The sequence below is a fragment of the Lactuca saligna genome, chromosome 6 (assembly GCF_052625555.1).
Source record: "Lactuca saligna cultivar CGN05327 chromosome 6, ASM5262555v1, whole genome shotgun sequence".
Taxonomy (NCBI): domain Eukaryota; kingdom Viridiplantae; phylum Streptophyta; class Magnoliopsida; order Asterales; family Asteraceae; genus Lactuca; species Lactuca saligna.
Window position 1 is genome coordinate 150,224,565 of NC_136422.1, and position 21,494 is coordinate 150,246,058.

At 33.8% G+C, this 21,494-nt stretch overlaps 2 protein-coding genes across 2 annotated transcripts; both read right to left on the reverse strand.

Annotated features, from left to right (window-relative positions):
* Nucleotides 1-15,433: 15,433 nt before the first annotated feature.
* Nucleotides 15,434-17,001, reverse strand: LOC144999962 (putative RING-H2 finger protein ATL21A). Its single transcript, XM_078959103.1, has 2 exons — nucleotides 16,096-17,001; nucleotides 15,434-15,703 (listed from the first exon to the last, which is right to left on the reverse strand). The coding sequence occupies exons 1-2, from the start codon at nucleotides 16,676-16,678 to the stop codon at nucleotides 15,558-15,560; spliced, it is 729 nt and encodes a 242-aa protein (XP_078815229.1). The 5' UTR covers nucleotides 16,679-17,001; the 3' UTR covers nucleotides 15,434-15,557.
* A 1,417-nt stretch (nucleotides 17,002-18,418) lies between these two features.
* On the reverse strand, nucleotides 18,419-20,124 carry LOC145001898 (deSI-like protein At4g17486). Its single transcript, XM_078961230.1, has 5 exons — nucleotides 20,018-20,124; nucleotides 19,624-19,892; nucleotides 19,031-19,318; nucleotides 18,873-18,953; nucleotides 18,419-18,788 (listed from the first exon to the last, which is right to left on the reverse strand). Exons 2-5 carry the CDS (start codon nucleotides 19,769-19,771, stop codon nucleotides 18,634-18,636), a joined length of 672 nt encoding a protein of 223 aa, XP_078817356.1. The 5' UTR covers nucleotides 19,772-19,892; nucleotides 20,018-20,124; the 3' UTR covers nucleotides 18,419-18,633.
* Nucleotides 20,125-21,494: the final 1,370 nt, after the last annotated feature.

Sequence of the window (21,494 nt, forward strand, 5' to 3'; positions counted from 1 at the left end):
ATCCGCAACATATTTGTACATATAAAATAGGTATACCGTTTAAGCCATTTAAAACATGTATAAAAACGTTCATCCAGCATAGACAGCAAGTACTCAGATAATATGCACACATAACACATAATTTGTATAAAATACTTCATATCTATGTGTAAGATGAAAGCAACTATGCACTCACTGATTAGGTGGTGATTCCGAACTCAGACCGGACTTCGTTATCTCAAAACAATTTTCCTCGACAAAACCTAGTATCAATACCCCTAGAGTTTAGTTTTTAACGTTAACCGCGACTAATTAATAGTCTAGCTATTATTAGTATTATATAAGCGTTAAATAACACTCAATATAACTCATAATAATAGCCCAAATAATTTTTTTAAGGTCCTAATAATGTTACTATAATTAAATAAAATCTATATTAAATATAGTATAAGCGTAGATCACTTACAACAGGTTTTTATTAAAAACCGGGCTTCGATGGAGCAGCGTTTCCGAGCCGAAAGCTTTTCTTCTTGGATCCGTCGGGTGCTCTGGGGCTTTCCTTTCGTGCTAAGGAGGTTCCCTAGACTTGGGAGGGGTTAGGGAGGTTAGAGAGGAGTTAGAGAGAGAAAGAGAGACTTATGGTGTGAAGAAATTATGAAGAGTTCATCTCTTATTTATAAGAATTTTATAGTAAAGTAGTCTCCAAGCATCGTTCGTATCTTTCACGTACGAGCTCTGTTTTCTACGTTCTTTAGAGACACGCATTGGTATTTACGAGTACTAGAACTTTCATTTAGACCCCGTCGGCTAATTCTCTTTCTATCTCATATTTACAAAAACTGTATCAAATTCGTCGCGCTCGAAAAGTAGAGACTAAGCTTCGTCCATAACTTTTGCATACGATCTCCATTTTTGTCGATATTTATATCCACGCATTGGTATTTACGAGCACTACAACTTTCATTTAGACATCGTTGGCTAATTCTCATTCTATCTCGGATTTACATTGTTAAATGTCTGCGTAAAATTCATAGCTTTTACATACGAACTCCGTTTTCGTTCGTCTTTTTGTCGTTGATTTCCTATTAATGAGATATTAAACTCTCATTTAGGTCGCGTAAGCCAAAAACCGCTCGAACTAAAATTCGAGTTTCGGGCCATGCACCACTATGCCAAATCTTAGAAAAATTATAACTTCCTCATACGAAGTCAGATTTGGGCGTTCTTTTTATGGACACTCTCGGTTTAATATTTTCTACGACTTTGTTTAGATCGCTAAGGCTAAAAGTCTCTCTATCGTAAATTCACTATTTACGCTTTCCGGTGCCGTGCCGGTTCCGTCGCGAAACTTCGATGGGTCATAACTTCTTCGTTATTACTCGGATTTCGGCGTTCTTTATTTCTACGGAACCATTGAGTCATATTCTACAACTTGGTTAAGATTATTTATTCTAAATAATCTTTTGTCAAAAATTCGTTTTCGACCCTATTATTTCTAAATTGACTAGCCCGGATCTACAAACGTTACAATACATGCCACTTTAGTGACATATCTCTCATGAGTCCGGAATTCAACGATCTCCTCAAGAGTAGCAGATGACTCATCAAGTTCCGTAAGCTCCTTGTTGAGGATATATTCCATGTCGTCGTAACGAGTGACCATCCTGATGTTCCAGATCCAATCTATAAAGTTGGAACCATCGAAGATGACTCTCCCACAAAGGTTCATGAGAGAGAAGGAGCCGGTAGGGTTTGAGCCAGAAGAAGCATTGTTGGAAGGCATCTGAAAAAGAAAGACAAGTTTAGATTAGATATAAAGATAGTACTTAATAAGACACTTAAATGTAATATTAAGGCTACGACCCAACACAATATTTTATAACTTAGAAGAGGGATGTCGTAAGCCAAGCTAAAAAATATTTAAAGGTAGGTGAATGACGATTCACCAATTTCCACCATGAAAAACAAAATAAATTATTAGGTTTTAAATGGTTTTGAAACTCCTAGATTCTTTTGAGATTCATTGAACTTTTCAAAGACATGTTTCAATCTCAAGTGTTCCCTTCAAGTTTTCTGATTGGGATGCCGAGGATCACAAAAAAAGGTGTGAAGTAACCATGAAAATTACTTGGTACTCTTAATGTTTATCACTCAACCGATATGCCGGTTAACCACACGCGCTACACCGATCTATGATAAACCTTAAGCCACCCTTTGCCTACTATGTTAAGTCTAGGTTAGTGTGCCGGTTAACCATACACGCTCCACTAACGACTTAAGCAAAGTGCAAAGTGTAATTTCATGGGTTATCACATTATTCACATTTTCCTAAAGTAACTAAGATTTGGAATTTATAAAACATTTAGTTACTTTACAATCATTAAACTTTTAATGAGGATTAAAGTCATTGTCCTACCCATTCGGCTGACGACCCTCCACCAGTCAAGGAAGCGGTGGGTGAGAGTGGACACCCATTATGCTGTCATTTTATACGCAACAACCTTATACCCCCTTTATAGACCGACTTCGTGAATGAAGCCTACTAACGGTAAAACGACTTGTTCTTACACACACACACACACACACATATATATATATACATATATATATATATATTGTTAACTTATAATATTATAAAGTATAAGGGTTGAATTTTAAAATTTAAAGTTCTAGGGGCTGGAACTAAAGTTTTTTAAAGTGATTTTACATGTTCCAAAACTTGAGGGCAGGTTTTGTAAGTTTAAAAAACTACTCATCTTTCATAACTTATAAGTTAATGGTTTATTAACATGAGAGATTTTTCATTTTATGTAACCTATGTGTTTATTAATGGACTTTAAAAGAATGAGTTTTGGTAATCCATAACTTGAGGACAATTTATGGATTCCAATAAAACACATCAAGATCAAGAATTAAACTAACAAATTATTTGTAAATAATTCCTATGATCTTCTAAACTCATAAGTTCATGAACATTCATATCAACAATTTCAAGAATCATAAATAACAGAGTCAAAGCTTGAAATTTTGATAATAGCCATTGTAAATGGATTAGCATAATCATTACACCATCTAAAACAGTTTAGGGTAATGCTTCTAGTCCATTTCCAGCCGTAAAACTCGAAAATTGCATCCAGGGCCTCCTACTCGTCGAGTGAAAGAACCTACTCGACGAGTAGGATGAATTAACTCATGGACTCGTCGAGTCCCCCCATGGACTTGGCGAGTTCACTCAGAAGATATCATATTTTTGAGTTTTTCCAACAAGTTTGCATCAAGTATCAAGAAAACAAACCTGACTCTGATACCACTGAAGGGTTTTGAGCATTCTAACACTCCTAATGTGTACATGCAACCCTAGAAACCTTGGATCTATGTTTTACTAAGATACATGCAAATTTGATTTTCCAAAGTTCTTAACCTAACTAGCATGGCATGGGGAACTTTGAAACATAATAGCTAGTAGAAGAACATACCTTTTTGTTGCTTGGATTCCTTGAGAACCTTGTAAGGATAGCACCTCAAGTGTGATGCCTCAAATGTATCACACAACATCACAACCCTTGGAATAACTTTGAGAGAAGTTCACTAACACCTCAAAATCAGCTAGCCCTCTTCTTCTTCACTTAGTAGTGCCGATTTTGCTAGTCATGGGTTCCTTTTATAGTTGTGTCTAGGGGTGCAAACGAGCCGAGCCGAGCACGAGCCTGGTTAGGCTCATCTCGGGCTCGTTTAAGTTATATAAGGCTCAAGCTCGAGCCGAGCTTCCTTGTACTGAGCTCGGCTCGAGCTCGTAAAGAATTATACAAGCTCGGCTCGGGCTCGGGCTCGACTCGTTTTTTATCTGATGTGTCTAAATAAGCTTAAGTTCGGCTCGAGCTCGTTAAGAAGCTCGTTTACTAATACCCTAAATCCATTATTCCCCTAATATGTTTTTATTTTAATATATTTAAATAATATTAAATGATATTATATAAAGGCTCATTTAGGCTCGCGCGCCTAATCAAGCTTAATGACATAGGCTTGAGCTCGAGCTCGTTTAATAAACGAGCTTAATATTAAGCTCGAGCTTGGCTCGGGCTCGTTTAAAATCAATTTCGAGTCGAACTTTTAACGATCCGATCTCGAGTAGCTCGCGAGTAGCTTGGCTCGTTTGCACCCCTAGTTGTGTCACAAGTAGGGTTACAACATGTAAACCCTAATTGACATGGCTTTCCATATTCCATGATCCATGGGTTTATAACCCCCATGGACTATCCATGGAGCACCTTATGGGTTTTAGCCCAATTCAATAAACCATGGATCATTAGCCCACTATAAAAGAATGGATGATTTACACAATCAACCCCATATATTTAATTAGTCTCTTTTTGATCACTTAATTAATTCCAAATTAATTCTTTGATCAATACTAATTAAATAATATTATTAATATATTAGAACTTATAATATATTAATAATCCTTAAGTGTCCTTTCTCTCATTTAGTCTATCTAAGTGTTGCAATGCCCTGCAGTCTAAATGAACCATGCCAACCGGGTCAAGTACATTCCAGAAATAGTTATGAACTTAGACACCTAATCCAAAATTATGTGTATACCAAATTTCGGTCCAATGCTGGGTGGGGCCCGATGCCATATTTCTGTCTGATGGCTGGCGGAGCCCGATGCTGATTCGTTCGATGTCGGGCGGGGCCCGATGTAGTGGGCAAGGCCCATTGTATGCTATTATGTGATTATGTGTATGGTATGTGGTAGTTTGTGGAGACTCACTAAGCTTCATGCTTATAGTTTTCAGTTTTGGTTTCAGGTACTTCCACTAGCAAAGGGAACAGCTTAGGATGACTGCATGGCACACACCACAGGTTTTAGCTTGGGATATTTTACTTTGATTTATTTGACATGTGATTGATATGGATACATTGTTTTTATATTTGAGATATTATGGTTTATGTTTGAATAATGATTTTTAGTAATTCTGGATTAATTAATAATTTTAAAATCGAAATTTTTGGACCGTATTTTTGGGATGTTATACGAAAAGCCCAAACTGTAAGCCCACAGACTAGGTACGCAAGGCGCACCCAACTGTATGCTTGGCATACACACTATGAGGCTTGTATGTTGTGTGTATTAGCTGGTACGCCCATCGTACTCCCTTGTTAAGCCCATTCTCCCATTAAGTTCTTAATACCTTAAGATAACACCCTAATACAGAGATATGACCTATTGAGCTGAAATAACATGTAATGTTGCTAACTTTACATTCATGCAAGGCTAAACAAGGCTCTTTATCTAAAAAAGGGCTTAACAGTTAATACATGACTTAATGTTTACATGAGGCTCTTAACTTCATAAAGATGGTACCTTTATGCATGAGGGGGCCATGGAAAGCCTAGATCTGAAAGGACAAGTCTGTGGGATGACCTAAACCAATCATCCACTCAAACATGGCTTAAAACATAACAAATTGACCCCAAAAGAGATCTAAGCAACTAGTATTCAAGATAAGAACTTGATGCCTCAAAATCCTTGCAAAATAGGTAGAGGTTCTAGATCTCTAATATCCCACCAAGCTATGAACTTCACTTCCTTCTAGGGTTCTTCAAAGATGGACAAAAAAACACACCAACTTTTACTTCAAAAGCTCAAGATGCAAGATGAGAGGCTAAGAGGGATGTTTAGGGTTTTCTGGAGGGTGAAGGACATGAAATGAGGTCAGTTCTAAAAGTTAAGGATAGATTTATAGGGTGCAACAACCCACATTAGGGTTTTCTGAATCCACACATACGCCAAACGTACCATAATATACGCCCAACGTACACTCCTGAAGTCACGATCCATTCCTGGCTAGTACGCTAAGCGTACCATATGATTAATTGAGTACGCCCCGCGTACTAGCTGCATGGGTCAAAATGCACAAATTAAAGGTTGAGGGGAAAAAGGAAAACTTACCAAAATTGGAGTGCTACACAATAACCATAAATCCATACTCGGGGTAAAAAGACCATTTATCCCTAAGCTAGCTTGGTCCAAGACTAAGACCCAAACTCACAACCTGAAAGACCTAGAAGCAAAATAATCAACCAAGGCCAAAATATGGCCCAATTTTCCAATTAGGCCTAAACCCCTTATATGGGCCTTACCCTAAATCCCAACCAATTTTCCTAGTTCAAAAAACTTGTACTCAGATGGACCATTAATAGCTCAATCACCCAAATTCCAAAAGGAAGCCCAACCTCGAAGCTCAAATGCAAAAATCCACCTGACTGAGTACGCGGGATGTACTCAGCTATACGCTAAGTATTCTCGCTAATTGGCTCGTACGCTGCGTCTATAGACTTGTATGTCCAACATACTCATCTATTAATCCAAAATCAACATTAATCTCTTAATGCTTAAGTCTAGAAGTCCAAACCATAGATCTAAGTCAATACAAGTGTCTAGAACCACAAAGTCATCGACTTGCTGACTTTGCATGCCCCAAAGGAACCCGACTTCAAAATAAAGCATTATACTTTCACAAAATGCACACCATCTCATGCGTGGGGGAATCCAAACCCTAAAGGAGACAACTTTATGGATCTATAACCTTAGAAACACCAAGAGTGGCAACTCATAGCTCCTGAAGTGGTACCAAACCACTAGATCTCATTCTTTGGGTTAAAAAGGGACCAAAACTCATATAAAATAGATCTAAGCCAACAATGAAAAAGATCAAAGCTTTTTATCTCAAACAAGATGGAAATGAAGCACATAATCAAGATCCACAAGCTCTTCCTTGATCCATAATCTTGCACCAAACCCCATCTTCTTGAATGTGAGCCAAAACACACCAAGATGCACACCATGAGCTAAAAAACACAACCATGGAGGCTAAGGGACGGTTTCTAGGGTTTTAGGGACCTGGAGTGTTGATAATAAAGACGAGATGACGAATGCAAAATCTGAAGAACAATCATGAATCAATCACCATAATATGCAAGTAATCTGTCAAAGGTTTTGTGTAATATTGATATGGATATGAACGTACAAAGAAAATCGTTTCTAGGAAAAAAGTTTACATCAAAAGCTAACCTAATGATTATTTATAGGGAATATAAAATATTTACCAAAAATATAAAACCCTAAAAGGCTTTCCTAAATAACCAAAAATGCCAAATCAGTTTTAATATCTCAAATACTCAGCAATCTCCCCCTAGATGTTGAAACTAATGAAGATTACGATTTCCAATCTTCTTGGCATTTCTCCCCCTAAATTGTGAGGCTCATAAGTACATGGGGTCTTCAAAGCGAGAGAAATAAATATCATCTTCGAAATGCAAACTCCCATTGAATAATCAACAACCCCCCCCCCCCCCTTGAATCTTCAACAAATATCATGGAGAGAATCCAAAAAGTTAAGAAGAATCACCAACAACTATCTCATAGAGCAAGTCCATGTATAACCTACTCTGTCATAAGAAGCGAGTTTGCCAAAATGGATCTTCAAAACACATCATATTTAAACAAATGATGAAACAAATTCTTTTTGGATTTTTGCGATTTTGAGAAATTAAAACTGGAAAATAACAAAAATTATTTTGTATTTGTTGGTTTTTATATTTTAGACAAAAAGAATAGAATAAGAAACTATTATTTAGAAGGGATTTGAAAAAAAATAAGACCAAAGAAAAGGATAAGAAGTGAAAATATTTTGGGAAGAAGGGGTAAAAGTGGTAAAAACCCCAAGAAATTAAAAGCATTAAGAATATAGGGTTAAAACTGTCGAGTTGTATAAAGTTTGGGGACTGAAGTTGTGGGGATCAAGGAGAAGCTTATGGATCTGGCTTTTGTGACTTATTTTCAGTTTGATGAAGGTATAAAGCTTTGAACTTGATCATTGATGTCTTAGATCTACCATTTATGGGTTTTGGTTCATTTTGGTCCCAAGTATGAGATCTAGTGGTGTTGATTTCATTCTAGGAGCTTTGAGTTGACCCTCTTAGTGTTTTTGAGGTTCAAGGTCCATATAGTTGACACCTTTAGAGTTTAAGACCATCTATGTTGGATTTTAAGCCATTTCCATGAAAGTAGAATGTTCTTTGGCCTTTTTGGTGCATCCAAAGTCACCTAGTTAGTGACTTTATGGGTTTAGATGTTATTTGGAACCCAGATCTGTGGTTTGGACTTAGGGTTTAAGCATTAAGTGCTTAATAGAAAAGGTGGGATTAAGAGGGAAGTATGTTGGGCGTAAAAGCAAATAAACGCAGCGTACAAGCCATTAAGCAAGTACGCGCAACGTACAACTGAGTACGCCTAACGTACTCAGTCAGATTGGACTTCATGTTTGTGGGCCTCGGGTTGGGCCATTTCTTGGACTAAGTTGTTGTGGGCCTTTGTGGGCCAATTGGGAACATGTTTATGGACTAAATAAATTATTAGGCTTTAGGATAAGACCCATTGGAAAGGCTTGGGCCCAATTTTATGATTGTTAGATATTGGACCATCGGAATGTCATATGTTGGGCCTTGGTTGATTATTTGGCTTTTGGGCCTTTAGAGTGTGAGTTTGGGCCTTGGTTTTGAACCAAGCTAGGTTAGGGGTAAAATGGTCCTTTTTACCCCAAGTGTGGATTTATGGTTATGAATTGAAACCCAAATGGTTAATTGGGTGTTGTTTTGATATAGACAGTTTGGGAGTCTATCATCGAATAGCTAGAGTTTTATCTGCGGGACTTTGGCAGTGTGAGGTGAGTCTCCTCACCATACCAATGGGTCGAAGGCACCGAGGCTGTCCTATTATGTGTTATGTGATATGCTATTTGATTATGTGATATGCTAGTTGTCTTTTTGATACTTGCATGGAAGACCCCTATGGGATCCCGTGACACTTGGATGTCAGACCATGTGGGAGTACCTATGGCGTTCCAGGTAAAGACTGATGGGTTTTAGCCATATGAACATTCCTATGTGCACATACAAACCCTAATGCTTGGATCTAGGTTTCTCTAATTGAACATGCATGAATCCAAGACTTATAATGGTTATTCTAGCATAATAACATTGAGAATTCAGAGTTATTAGTTTACCTTGAATCACTTGTTTGTTCTTCTTGTTTTTGGAGCTTTAGAGTCACAATTGTCACTCCTCTAGTGGCTTACAAACACCAACTAGAAAGAGGATGATTTGAGAGAGTGGGGAATGACTTTGAAATCGGCCAGGGTTTCCTTACTAATGAGGGTGTTCGATTTCCATGACCCCTAGGGTCTATTTATACTTGTAAGGCTCCTAGGGTTTTACCTTTAAACCCTAATCGGATAACTTAAGCCCTAAGCAATCCTAATCCCTTCATGATAACCCTCTGGACGATTTTAGGTCTATCCTAAGCCATAAAATCATCCACCATATTATCCATAAGGAATTATAGCCGAAAGTATAACTATCACACATTTGACAGTTTAAGCCCTTCTATTTAATTAATCTCTTTAAATCACCAAATTAATTCCTAATTAATTTATGACTTATATTAATCAAATAATATTATTATACCATATAATATTTCAACTCTAATTATAAATCATCCTATCAAGTTGCTATGGTGAAGGCATCCCAAAAGGACCACGCTCAATCGGGTCAAGTACTTACCAAATATAGTTGCAGCCTTAGACACTATTCCAACAAAGACCATGGGGGTGCCCATGACACTTGGTTATCATACCATGTGGGGGTTCCCATGGCATTCCAAGTAAGACCATGGGAGTGCCCATGACACGTAGGTGTAAGACCCTAGGGGAGCCCATGACATCCTAGAGTAAGACCCTGGAGGGTGTCCAGGGCATCCTTGTATGTTTATATGCATGGCTTGTATGGTTGATATGGTTTATATGATTATGTGGATTGTGTGGGGTATGTTATGGGGAACTCACTAAGCTTCGTGCTTACAGTTTTGTTTATTATTTCATGTATCATTGGTTTTGAAAGGAAGGGTCTGGCTTGATCGCAACGTACGCACCCGTGTTTTCCGCATTATGTGATTTTGGGATGCAACTCTGATATATGTTTTAATTAAGCAATGTTTTTTAATGGTTGGATTAAGTAACATCTGTGTTTGACTATAATGAACAATGATATTTTTACCCAGTATTTTTGGATCTTTACATAGAATTATGAGCCAAATCTTAGTGAGTTCCCCCAAGGTACCACCACATAACAAACAACATCATACATATAGAGCCTTCAGCATGACTGGACCGCCTTTCGAGCCTTCAGCCTATTTGGATCGCTCTTCGGGCCTTCAGCCTGATTGGATCGCCTTACAGGCCTTTAGTCTATCCGGACCGCCCTAGGTCTCTTGGCCTTCAGTACCAGCTAGTCCGCCTCAACCCAGTAAACCGTAACACAATGATATAGACATTATCAATCAATAATCAACAAACACAGGTAGTCTTACAGATATACCAATCTAATCACATAACCAGTAAACATATATCTCACCATAACAACATACAACAAAGCATGATATCTAATCATATGGGTCGACCTTGGTGCCTTCGACCCATGAGTATAGTGAGGAAAACTCACATCTTAGTCTGAAGTAAATGATGAATAGGGCGCGACTCGAAAAGTTAGTACTACCGATCACCTAAACGGAACTGGGACTTAAGCTTAGTTAACAATCCCAAAGCCAAAATATTCAAATCACTCTTAAATCAACATTAGTCAAAGGTCAAAGTCGACAACTCAGCTGCGTTAACCCAACTGAGTCAACCCAACCGAGTACGTTGGGCGGACACAGCAAAACGCGGGGCGTACTCGATAGTTTACTAGGAATGGGGGCTTGACCGCGTACGTGCAACGTACCAATTGGTATGCCTAGTATACGTAACTGAACTTCTTCGTAACACAATAAGCGCTTAATAATTAATCATTTAAGTCCAAATTGTAGCTCCAAGTCTAAAGTATCGTTCTTGACCATAAAGTTTCCAGCTTCATGGTCTTGCTTGGCCAATACGTGTTAAATGCTAGAAACGCCAACCTCTTAACCCATTAATACCACCAAGCACATGCATGGGGAAGAATTAAGAGCTAAAACCCTATTTTTATGCTTCTAAACTTTTCAAAACGTCTGAAAAGATAGTTTAAATGGATAGTTTAAACGTCTTAAAGGGTATCATTCATACACGAGCGCTTGGCTATTAGACTTTGATCCCACATACATGTGGATATTGTTGGAGGGAGTTTGCTTTGATTCCTTACAATACATAGATTTTTTTACCTTACTAAAGTTAGACTCAAATGTTCACCTCGGGGTATACTTATGTTAAACAACAAATGGTTTTAGTTGCTTATATTGCCTCGTGGATGGTCTTCTTGCTATAGATTTTGATTTTGTGTGTATTATCCTTCTACCATGTTTGCACACCAGAACCCAACATAGCACGTATGGTGTATCTATTATATTGATGAACCAATACACACATTCAACCTTGATGCAACCCCTTCTAATGACGAAAATCTTAATCTCATATAATATAATAAAATTCACCTATGAATGGTTTGTTTTGACTTTTTTGTGATAATTAGGTTATAATATCTCTGTTATTTTAATTTTATTTTTGAAAAAATATCCACATCGTCCTCGTAAGTGTTGCAAACTAAAACAGTTTCTTGGTGTATTTATGCAAGAAAAAATAAAGATGATTTTAATGGTATAAAAATACTTTTTCAATCAAATTACCATGACATTCTTACAAATTACCCTTTTAATAAATGGTTAATGATTATTTACGTAAGAAAATTACACCTTTGTATTACATATAGTAGATATTTGATTAATTTATGTTTTTTTTTTTGGTTTGATACTAGTATATTTTATCAATTTTGAAACAAAATTGACATTACCAATTCATACATCAGTCGGTAAATTTGGGATAAAAGGTTTAAAACATAATTACCTAACTAATAATAACTATATGAAGACATAATTTAGTTACATATACATAATGGCAGAGCCAGCTAGTAACAAGAGGGGTCCAAGCATCCCACTTGCAAGATGATTACAAACATATTATTACCAAATATACCCTTAAAAAATTTTCTTTTAGTAAGAAACCTCCTTCATGGCACCCACTTTTACAAGGAAAGTGCCTCTTTAACAAATTTTTGGCTGAAAAAACTAAAATTATACTAAAATTTCAAAGTGTTGAATTTTTTTTTTTTTTTTTTTTTTAATATAATGGACACCGGTTAACTTCCGTCCTGGATCGCCATTGAGTATACATACCAAACAAAATGATTTATGAAAAAGGAAACTAATAAAATTCAATAAGATTTGAGGGAGTGGGTGGTAAAAACACTTGGCATTTGCTTAATATCTCATACAAACATCACCCCGACCTCTAAGGTGGCATACAAACTAAAATGGTATTTGAGAGAGAGAGAGAGAGAGAGAGAGAGAGAGAGAGAGAGAGAGAGAGAGAGAGAGAGAGAGAGAGAGAGAGAGAGTTTATTTTTCTTATTTTAATTTTTTTTACCTATCCTTTCAAAACGTGATGTCATGTTATACATGACAATGAATTTGTGGCTTTAAAGGTGATTGTGATATTATCTCATATCATACTCCACTCCCTCTAACCTAAAATAAATAAAATCCACATTCTTTAAGAAAGAATTTTTACGAATTTTTTAATGAGACAAAATAAACAACTTTTTATATATCCAATGAATTATATTTGATTATTTCGCTTATCTTATTAAACAATGCACTAGAGTTTCAAAAGGCAGAAGTCTTGCGGACTAAGAAAAACAAAAAGGAACTTGTGATTGTGATTGAAAAGAGGAAAATTTTAGAAGTGAAGTTCAAGATTCATACTTCATGGTTACCTTTTCACCCATTTGACATTTCTATCCATTTTTGGGGTTTCATTATTTTTTTTAAACTAAATTTTATTATTGGTCTTTACGGTTTTCAAAATGTCATATGGTAAGAACTATTATCAAAATCGTTATATGTTTGGGCTATGTGGTTTCTAAACAATTTTGATAGTAGTTAGCCCAAACATATAACGATAACATATAACGATTTTGATAGTAATTCTTAACATACACATATGCTACTCAAACAAGGGTATATGTGTCTTTTTATTTTCCCAATTTAACTTCTTTCTCGGACCTTCTTCTCCATTTTTCTTCTTCGCATGCTCTTTGACGCACAAAAAAAAAAAAAAAAAAACGCACAAAAAAAAAAAAAAAAGGTTTTTTGTTCTTATGGAATGTAATTTTCATCACTTTGTAGACTAACCTAAACCCATGAATGAGGTTCTAATCTTGTTCAAAATGCATGTTTATAGGCATGGCGAATCAATCAATTTGGGGTTCTACACAAACAAAAAATTAGGGCCCTTCAAATAAACAAAAAGTTTCAAACTTACGACCTTTAGATTTATAAACCAGTGCTTTTACCACAAAACCAAACTTCCATTTGTCTTTGTAATCCAAGAAATACGTGTGTGTGTCTATATATATATATATATATATATATATATATATATATATATATATATATATATATATATATATATATATATATATATAATAGAATAAACTTTAAAATTAGGGGCCCTAAGCCTTTTCTTAGGAAGGTTTGACCCACCAATATTCCCTAAGGTTGTTATGTGATTCATTGAAAATGTTCATGCATGGTTAAGTTAGATTCCCTCTAAACATTGTGCTAGATCTCACTTTTTTGGTAATACTTCTATTCCCTACCCATTCAATGCGATTTCTAAATATTCAAGTAAAAACCACCATTCTCAATAATATATATATATATATATATATATATATATATATATATATATATATATATATATATATATATATATATATATATATATATTCAAATAGCAACGATAACCACCCAATAAACCTCCCTTTCGGACCTACTTAGAACAAGAAACCTCCTTCCTAGGTTTAGGTTAGTCCACAAAGTGATGACAATTACTGGGCTTCCACAAGAACAAAAAGTACCATTTTGATTTTTGTGTAAATGAGCCTACGAAGAAATATAGAGAAGAAGGTGAGGGAAAGAATGTAATTTGGGTTTGGGGGGTTGATGTTGTAAAGGAGGATATGAACATTGGGTAAATAAAAATATACAAATACCCTCGTGTGAGGGGCTAGGAGGGTGGTCTAGTGGTCAAGTTTAAACACAATCAAGCAAAAGGGCCAATCGGGCAGCATTTAGAAACCATGTATACCAAAAATGATAACAGTTTAATAGTTTTCTTCACCATGTAACTTTTTACAACCTACAAGGACTATAAATACCAAAGGACTTTTGCCCTTCTTTTTTAAAGTTGAAGGATAGTTGTATTCAGGAGTATTTTAGAAATATATTGTATTTGCTTGATCGACAAACAAAACGTTTATCAAACATCTCTATAGAATGTATGCATTGATTGTTTAGTTTTTGTTTTTGTTGACTATTTTCATCTTGTAGATAAATGATATTTTAGATTAACATTGATATTTTGATGTTTAAGAATGACATATATGATATTTTGATATTTAAATATATATATATATATATATATATATATATATATATATATATATATATATATATATATATATATATATATTATTTTGATGTTTAAGAACATATATGATATTTTAAAATTTTATGAAATATAAATATTATATTTAGAAATTAAGTTGGACAAATATAATATTTTTATGTTTAATAAGGATATATATACTAAATTCTTCTTATTGAAAATGTTGATTTTTACTTCGGTCTTTAGATGTCTTTTGTTAAAATCGAGATAAAATAGTTTTGTAAATCTTTTCTAATGTTTAATGTTAAGCTTAAAGTAATTATAACTTAAAGATTTTCCACAAAAAAAAATAAGAGATAATTTTCATGATTATCAAAAAAATAATCTACAAAGTGATATTTGTTTTGAGAAGAACTAAAGATTAATGATAAAAAATTCTAAATAACTTACAATAAAAAATAATAAAGAATATTTGTGAATTGTAATTGATTTAAGAAAAAGCTAGTTGTACTTTTTAGAATCAATTAATGACGAAAAACATTTATCAATGGTTTTCTTTTTACTTATTTATCACTTGTGCACAAATCATTGTCCAAGAACACTATCAAGACAAAAAGAAGAAGAAGAAAAAAATTACACAAATAGCTTACATGGATGTGATTAATACGCTTTATTGAGAAAGAATAAAGAGAAAGTAAAAGCAAAAGAAAAGGGGCAACATGGTAATTTTAATCTTAGGAGGGTATGTTTCTCTTTATTTCTTTTCCCTCCAAAATCTTTTGTAGTAATTCTTTAAATTCCATGGTTATTCATCACTTAAGAAAAGATGTTAAGTATTAAACTGATTATTTGAGCTCATGAGATTTAATATAAACCAATAAATGAATATTTATTCTACAAATAATGGATGGTTATCAAATATAACTTTCTCAATATTATTTTATTACCTCAATTTCAAGGCATAACACTAAATTTATATGTAGTTCAAAACTAAAGACAAGAGCACTACACTCCAATCAGGAGACTTTGATAATTCGATCATCATAAGGTTTCAAGATCTTCAAGTAACTTGTCCCATTCATTTGTCTTGCTTTCCGATTTCTTCATACAATAAGCCTTTACACATGCTAATCCCAAAACCATAAGGACCAAAATCGCCATAAAGACCAAAATCCCGATACTTATTTCTGAAAAGAAAAGAAAAAAAACTCAAATTTAATGCCAATTGGGTACAAGAAATGAGTTTAAAATAGAACCAAGTTATCTTAGCAATCCACATAACCATAATCTCGACCGTTTGATCAAAAAATCAACGGCTAAGATTAAAAGTAGTTACACACATTTCGACCATGAGATGAATTTCATCAACAGCCAAGATTAAGGACAAAAAACAAAAAATTGAATATGGAATTCCCATGAAATCTATATTATTTTATCACAACATTTAGTTTATTCATTTAATTAGCTATATAACAAATGCTATATGGTAAAAATGTAGAGATATATAACAAGAATCAAAACAAATAGATTCTAAATATTGAAAATTTGACTTTGACCTTAAAATGTAAATCGACATTACCTTCTCCAATGGATTGAACACCAAACCACCTTCTTTTAGCTTCTGAAAAATCATCAAAACCAGTCGAATCCCATGTCAAATCAAGACCAAAACTATCATCAGAAACGTAAGAACTATACTCAAATGGAATCGAGACAGTTTTAATACGTTCACAAGAATTGGGAATATCTAACGATGACTCCACAACATAAACATGGTGTTTAGAATCACTTAAACATGGGATTTGTTCGAAAGAACCCAAAAGATTGATCGAGCAATTCAAATACGTATAGTTTCTAACAACATGATAGTATCGAAAGGGTGTAGGATCAAGATTGAGATTCAAGAACACTTGAAAGACGCAATCTTTTGGGTCGATTAGAGTGAGTTTTCTGTGATCGTATGAGATGGATTTCACGCCCAAATCGCCGTAATTTGGGAATTTGATCATGGTTTGTTTGTGTTTGCAGAAAGAATTGATTTTGAATGGAAAATGGATTGGGGGTTGATCATGGTTGCAGGTATGTGAGGTGAATTTTCCATCAAGAACCTCCATGAATGTAAAGAGTAAGAAAATGAGAACGAAGGATTTGCGAGCTTCCATTAAAGATGATTCAATGGAATTCAAGAAACTTGTAAAAAGATGAATTACAAAATTAGTTAGCTTCTTGGATACTTGTGTCAAGTAGTTGTTGGAATGTCTGTGGGTATTCTTGGCGACTTCTTTAACAACTTTCTTGAGGAGACTGAGTCAAGAGTAAGGTACAAGTTCATGTGCATGAGGTACAAGTGATTTATTATGAGTGAATGGAGAGAAAGTAGACTATTTATTGTTGGGGTTTACTTAGTGTAGCAAACTTGAGAAATTGGGGGGAAAAGGAAACACTATGGAAGATTTTTTGTGGGGAGAATTCCCACTGACATTTTCCAATTGACAATTTAGCCCATCTTCTAAAAGTCTAAGTCACTTGACCTAAAAAATGGGGAATTGTATTTGTATATATATATGTGTCTAAATGATATTGATTGTAAAGTTGAATAGTTATTTTGAAGCTTTTATAACCATAAATATGACTAAATTACTTAAATTGATCGTTATCTTATAAAAGGTTGTAAGTTTAATATTTAAATGTAATTTTTTTTTTTTGATGTTTAACTGTAATTTCGTCATTTTTTTTACAAATTGTCATTTTTGACAGACCAAAATGTATCTTATAAACTTGTTTTCAAAAAACTACTAGATTTCAATTACCATATGAAAAATTTCTAAGTTTTTTTTTCCAAATATAGTCTTTAATACTCACTCCGTCCCAATATTATAGTCCATTTTTCCTTTTTGGTTTGTCCCAAAATAATAGTCCACTTCTAAAAATAAATAACATTTTTACCCAAATACCCCCTCATTATTACTTAACCAATTAAGCATTTAATGGAACATTAAATGCAAAGTAAGGACAAAATTGTTATTTTATTGTATAAATTTAGTGGTAATTAATGTTTCTTTAATCTGTGTGTTTTTGTCTAGGAACAATAATAGTGGGACGGAGGGAGTATTTAAAAAATTCAAATTCCTCAAATAAAACTATATTTTTGTAACTAACATGTCAATTGAGTTCATTAGTATCATTTTCTACCTTTCTTTTTACCTAATTTTATCTTTCTCAACTAGTTTTATCAAATTTTACTATTTTCAACTATCAGTTATCAGCTAGTTATTCAGTTTATCTGCCAAACATAACCTAATTGAACAATTTTGATCTAACTATACAACCAAAATATATGTAATTAAAATTGTGGCATCAAATATAAAACCTTCATGTTTCCATAGTTTTGAATTCTTTGAACATTCATAATACAACTCTTTTCTTTTGCTTTTCTGTTGTAATTATTTTTAATGAAATACGGCAACCTACTTGTAATATCATTTTTTTAATTGAAACTAAAAGTAGATTGCTTAACATGATAAGTTGATAAGTGATATCCTTTTTAAAAGCAAATTACATATATAAACAAAACAAAAACACATGTCAATCATATAAACTATAAAGTATAAAGTACGTTGTTTCTTTTATTTATTTATTTATTTATAGTGTAGACTATATGACAAATTATCAGCCACGTTTGGTTTTATAGATCCTCATATTTTGTTGATCCACACCTTTTATCTTATTAAATGACAATCCAAATTTACTAAATATATTTAATATTAGATAAAAAAAAAAATAACACAATTAATATTACTATGGCTAACTTTAGAAAAACTTACATTTTCAGCATTTTTTATTCCAGAAAAATCGATAATCTGAATTTTTCTCACTTAAACCATTATATATACACACACACACACAAAAAATATATATATATATATATTTTCAAAAAAACTATATGACATAAAACTTGTATTCCAAACATTTAAATGATAATACACACAGTTACAGTTGCAGACAAATATAGAAACACTCAAGAATTAAGACAACAAACAAAAAAATCTATACACTTTATAAATAATACAACTTAATATCAGGAATAAAAATAACAAAATACGTATTAAAATCAAAATTAAAGAAGATCTTTAGCTAGTCTGACAGGTGTCTCCTGCAAAAATGCCACGTCACTATTCGATTCAGTCAAAAGATGATGACGATGATCATCATCCACTTCATCTTCTTCACTCCCCATTGTTAATGATGAATCACCAGAATCTGATTCTTCATCTGTTTCAATTTTCAACAATTTTTACTACCTAAAATATAAGGGTATTTATGTAATTTGTCCAAAATTATATAACCAAAGCTCACCAGAAATTGTTGCATGATCAGGTAGATGTCTAACAGCTGCAACTTGAATGTTTTCAGGCAATAAACAGTTGCAGAAAGACCCTGTTCAAAGTTTAAAAAAAAATCTATAAATCTTGAATCTTTCATATAAATGAATGGAGGAGGATATAATTTCTTACCGAGTTTAGCCAACCGGTTGACCCAACCAGGGATTGGTTTTCCAGTGAGTCGCATTGATACTTCGTTTGTGAAATGATTGCAGTTTTTTGCAATTAAATGATATGTATCACCATAATATTTGTTAGAAAGATGTTCCATGAATGATCGGAATTCTGAAGGAGACATGTTGGTGCTGCCCAATGGAATTGATCGCCGGAAGATAAATCCCGGGCAGCTTTTTGGCTCCACTTCAAAGACTCCACTGGTTGGGTACTCGTGTGCTCCAAATGCATATTCCATGTCATATACTGATTATCATATCATAATGTAAAGATATTAGTTGTTCATCGTAAGAAGTATATAGTGAAATTGGAAATGCTGAATCTTAGATAGGAGTAGATTATGGAGATCTAGAAACATATGTTTACTTGATGTAGCAAAAACTTGAAATCAAAACTTAGATTCTGATAGAAATTAGGTTAGTTTATCAATTCCAGAATCTGATAGCAATACTGAAAGTCGAACGTAAGGGAGTTGAATAGAATCTGGAAGAAATCGAATTCAAATGCTATATATTCAATCGTTTTGGATTTGGAATTTGGAATTGGTTTACCTTCGATACCGGAATGGAAGATTCCGAAGCCCAACCAGTAGAGGTAGTTATTGACAGGGGTGAGATCATATACGTTGAGATACAATAAAGCATGATCACTTCCTCCATTTCTAAGCTCTCTAGACGAATTCATCGGAAACAGCCGCATTGTTTTGTTTTATATCTATGCACAGTTACAGACACACCACTTCGCCTCTGTTCAGTGCTCCCAATTCTTTCTCCAATGAAGATTATCCGTGTAAACCCTAAACTCCCAACCCTACAAAACCCTAGAAGATGGAAAACTAAAATTAAAATCGGAAGTTCGTGATTGAAGAGATTAAAGGCGCATGGAAGTCTAAATCTAATACAGCAAATCGAAGCTAAAAAATCGACAATCGTAATACAGTCTTACATCGATTTGAGCTGCAAGTTTAAGCCACCAATTCGGATGAGAGAGAGAGAGAGAGAGAGAGGTGTACGTGTGTGTGCGCGTGTGTAAGCATTCATTAAATTTGATCTGGCAAAAACCATATATCGATTAATGCTAATTTTGTAATTAAGGATATAATCACTAAAAATGACAAAGATGGGGTCTTTGATGATATGATAATTTTTTTTTAATATTTATTATAAAATAATTATTTAATTTGTAGAATAAACGTTACGATTTTGATATTACAAAATCATTTTATACAAGAAATTTCTTAAAAACTTTAAAATTTTGTGAAATAACTTTTAGAGTAAATAACATAATGATGTTTATGGTATACATAACTTCTTATTTTTAATACAAGTTTCAAAAGCTTCATACCCATTGCTTCATTTCATTGACTACGGTTTGGATAACGTTACACTCTATATGTTTAAATTGTTTCATTTGTCTTTCAAATCGATCCCTACCTATAGTTTTAATCGTCCCCTAAAAAGTTATATTCATTTTCTTCTCTCATTCAACATACTGAAGTTCAAATACAAAGTTTTGGTTAATTTTCATGTTTTGCTTTTTTTAATACAACAAATAATTTGGTGGATTTGATTGATGAGAAAGGATGGTTAGATCAGAAAATGATATCATTAACTTATTTTTATGGTGGTCATTTGGATGCTTTAGACTTACCAGAATGTTGTTTTGTTCCGACATTCTAAGTTTAAGAAACAGTTCATTTTTGATAGTATTGTAGATATTTAGTTGGTTTTCTTTTAGAAACTTTAAGACTAAAGAAAAATTGGGTTGGTTGGATGCAAAATCCAATCCTACCTTAATTTGTTTTTGTTCTTTGCTAGCTTCTTTGCTAGCCTTTTTTTTGGATTCTAATATATTGTTATTGTTAAAAAAAATATAGTGTTTAGGGAATAATCATCAATCTTTAAGATTTCATTGAATATCATCATCAAACAATAGGTCTAATAATGTAGAGCATTCAAGAAACTAAAATCGTGGTTTTTTAAAGAGCAAATTATAAGAATGGGCCCTATGGTTTAGGGTAATTTGTGTGCTTGATCCTTAACTTATTTTTTTAACTCGGAAGGTCCCTACTATTTGCTTTTATTATGTGCTTGGTCCTTGATGTTTGTTTTTGTTACGCACTTGGTCCCTGTCTTACCTAAAAAAAACTTTCATTTAAATAGGGAAAATGGTAAGGTAAGTAAAGTAAGGTGAGGGGGATAGAGTTGGGGGTGTGTTGATTTAAATAAATTAAAAAACGTGTAATAAAAAAAAATAATAGGGACCTTCCGAGTTGAAAAAGTAAGTTAGGGATCAAACACACAAATTACCCTAAACCATAGGAACCATTCGTGTACTTTACTATTTTTTAAAACATTTTATGGTGGATGAGTCACTGATGAGGATTTATGACAGAAGAATGGTATATACATGGGCGACCATA

Bases quoted from the DNA above. Each gene is read 5' to 3' on its own strand.
- LOC144999962 (XM_078959103.1), bottom strand. From the start codon at position 16,678: ATGGAAGCTCGCAAATCCTTCGTTCTCATTTTCTTACTCTTTACATTC. The intron at 15,704-16,095 runs GTAATGTCGATT...TTTTCTTTTCAG, and splicing joins TGTTCAATCCATTGGAGAAG to AAATAAGTATCGGGATTTTG.
- LOC145001898 (XM_078961230.1), bottom strand. From the start codon at position 19,771: ATGCGGCTGTTTCCGATGAATTCGTCTAGAGAGCTTAGAAATGGAGGA. The intron at 19,319-19,623 runs GTAAACCAATTC...TATGATAATCAG, and splicing joins CTTCCATTCCGGTATCGAAG to TATATGACATGGAATATGCA. The intron at 18,789-18,872 runs GTGAGCTTTGGT...AAATTGAAACAG, and splicing joins TGATCATGCAACAATTTCTG to ATGAAGAATCAGATTCTGGT.